This window comes from Chrysochloris asiatica, unplaced genomic scaffold (assembly GCF_000296735.1).
Source record: "Chrysochloris asiatica unplaced genomic scaffold, ChrAsi1.0 scaffold00025, whole genome shotgun sequence".
Lineage (NCBI taxonomy): Eukaryota > Metazoa > Chordata > Mammalia > Afrosoricida > Chrysochloridae > Chrysochloris > Chrysochloris asiatica.
In genome coordinates, this window is record NW_006408543.1 from 14,025,667 (window position 1) to 14,027,093 (window position 1,427).

Genomic DNA, 1,427 nt, shown 5'->3' on the forward strand with positions numbered 1-1,427 from the left:
TACATTGAGATGCAATCCATACTGAAGGCTGTGCTCTTTGATCTTCATCAGTAAATATTTTAAATCCTCTTCCCTTTCAGCAAGCAAGGTTGTATCATCTGCATATTGCAGGTTGTTAATGAGTCTTCCTCCAATCCTGATGCCACGTTATAAATTCAGAAAAAATACGTTTAACCACAGAGAACACAAAATTCACCATTAGTGTATACATATAATCCCCATTAGTATGCAAACTCCATGACCCAGTAGTAAGGAAGCTCCCTGTGGACACACAGACTGTCGTCCACTCAAGTTCTTATAAAGGACAACACTTTGCACTTAGGAGACCCTTAATAAATAGAGCGGGGGTGGGGGTTGGGGGGAGGTTCTACTAGAGCCAACATTTTTGGTCATAGCAAGAGAACCAATTTTGTAGAAATTTAGGAAAATACATTTAAGACTAAACCTGGGATGACCAGAATGTAATCTTAACCGATTATGCTTCAGACGTTTCCACAGGAGCCTCATTAGGAACAGCAGGTAAATGCCATTAAAACGCTGTTAAGATACTATGAACATCGATTATGTCAATAGAACGTCAAATAAAATAGCTGTGATTCTATAAGAAAGCAAGATTTCTTTTGAGCTATTAAAAAACTAACTTTACTAAAATGAGTAAGGAAATCTTTAAGACTTAAGATCATGTCTTTCTCTAAATAGTTTCCTCATCATAATTTAAATATGTACACATACATCCTAACACTTCCTTCTCTTCTATTATCAAGCATAAAAGCTCTGCATTTTTTTATCCCCACAATGACAAAACACTAGAGTAGGATAATGAAAACTGCAAATCTTATTTCATATCAACTTACTCTGACTTTTGGTAAAACTCTCCGAAGTGTCTCACCAGGATTCTGTCGCATCAAATATGGAAGATTTGCCATCACACTTGTTCCCTGGATATCTTGACCAGCGCTTATGAAGAAAGCACAGATTTTAATTTGGAATTACACACTGAATTCTTATTTATTATTAATAAACTTAATAAAATTCTTAATAAGTGATAAGCAGGAATTCAATTGAAAAATGCCTCTTAGTGACTTCTGTTTTAAACTTTAAACATACCATTTCAATGAAAATATAAAGCCAGAACTACCATTTCCTTAAATAAGCTTATAGCAAAGCCATGAAGATATTAACTACACTTAAGCTAAAACAAGAGTCTCTATTCTGAAGCATAAAAGTCTTGCAACTATTGGTAAACAGACACTTCAAAATTCCACCCCATTTTTTCTTGTAGACTGGCAGTGTGCTGTACTTTGCTTTTATTTTTTTTTAATGTAGTGGTAAAATTTTATCGTGATAAAATATTAATGAATACAAACTGAAATCTTTCAACAAATTAGTGCAGCACTAGAGGCACTCACTGATTAATGCCAAGAAAT

The 1,427-nt window shown here is 34.2% G+C and overlaps 1 protein-coding gene across 1 annotated transcript in view; it reads right to left on the minus strand.

The window, feature by feature from the left end:
• PPP4R4 (protein phosphatase 4, regulatory subunit 4) overlaps window positions 1-1,427 on the minus strand; it is a 158,336-nt gene that overhangs the window by 92,267 nt on the left and 64,642 nt on the right. Inside the window, 1 exon segment of the mRNA XM_006839624.1 lies at window positions 855-957. Within this exon segment, the coding sequence (XP_006839687.1) occupies window positions 855-957 (103 nt within the window).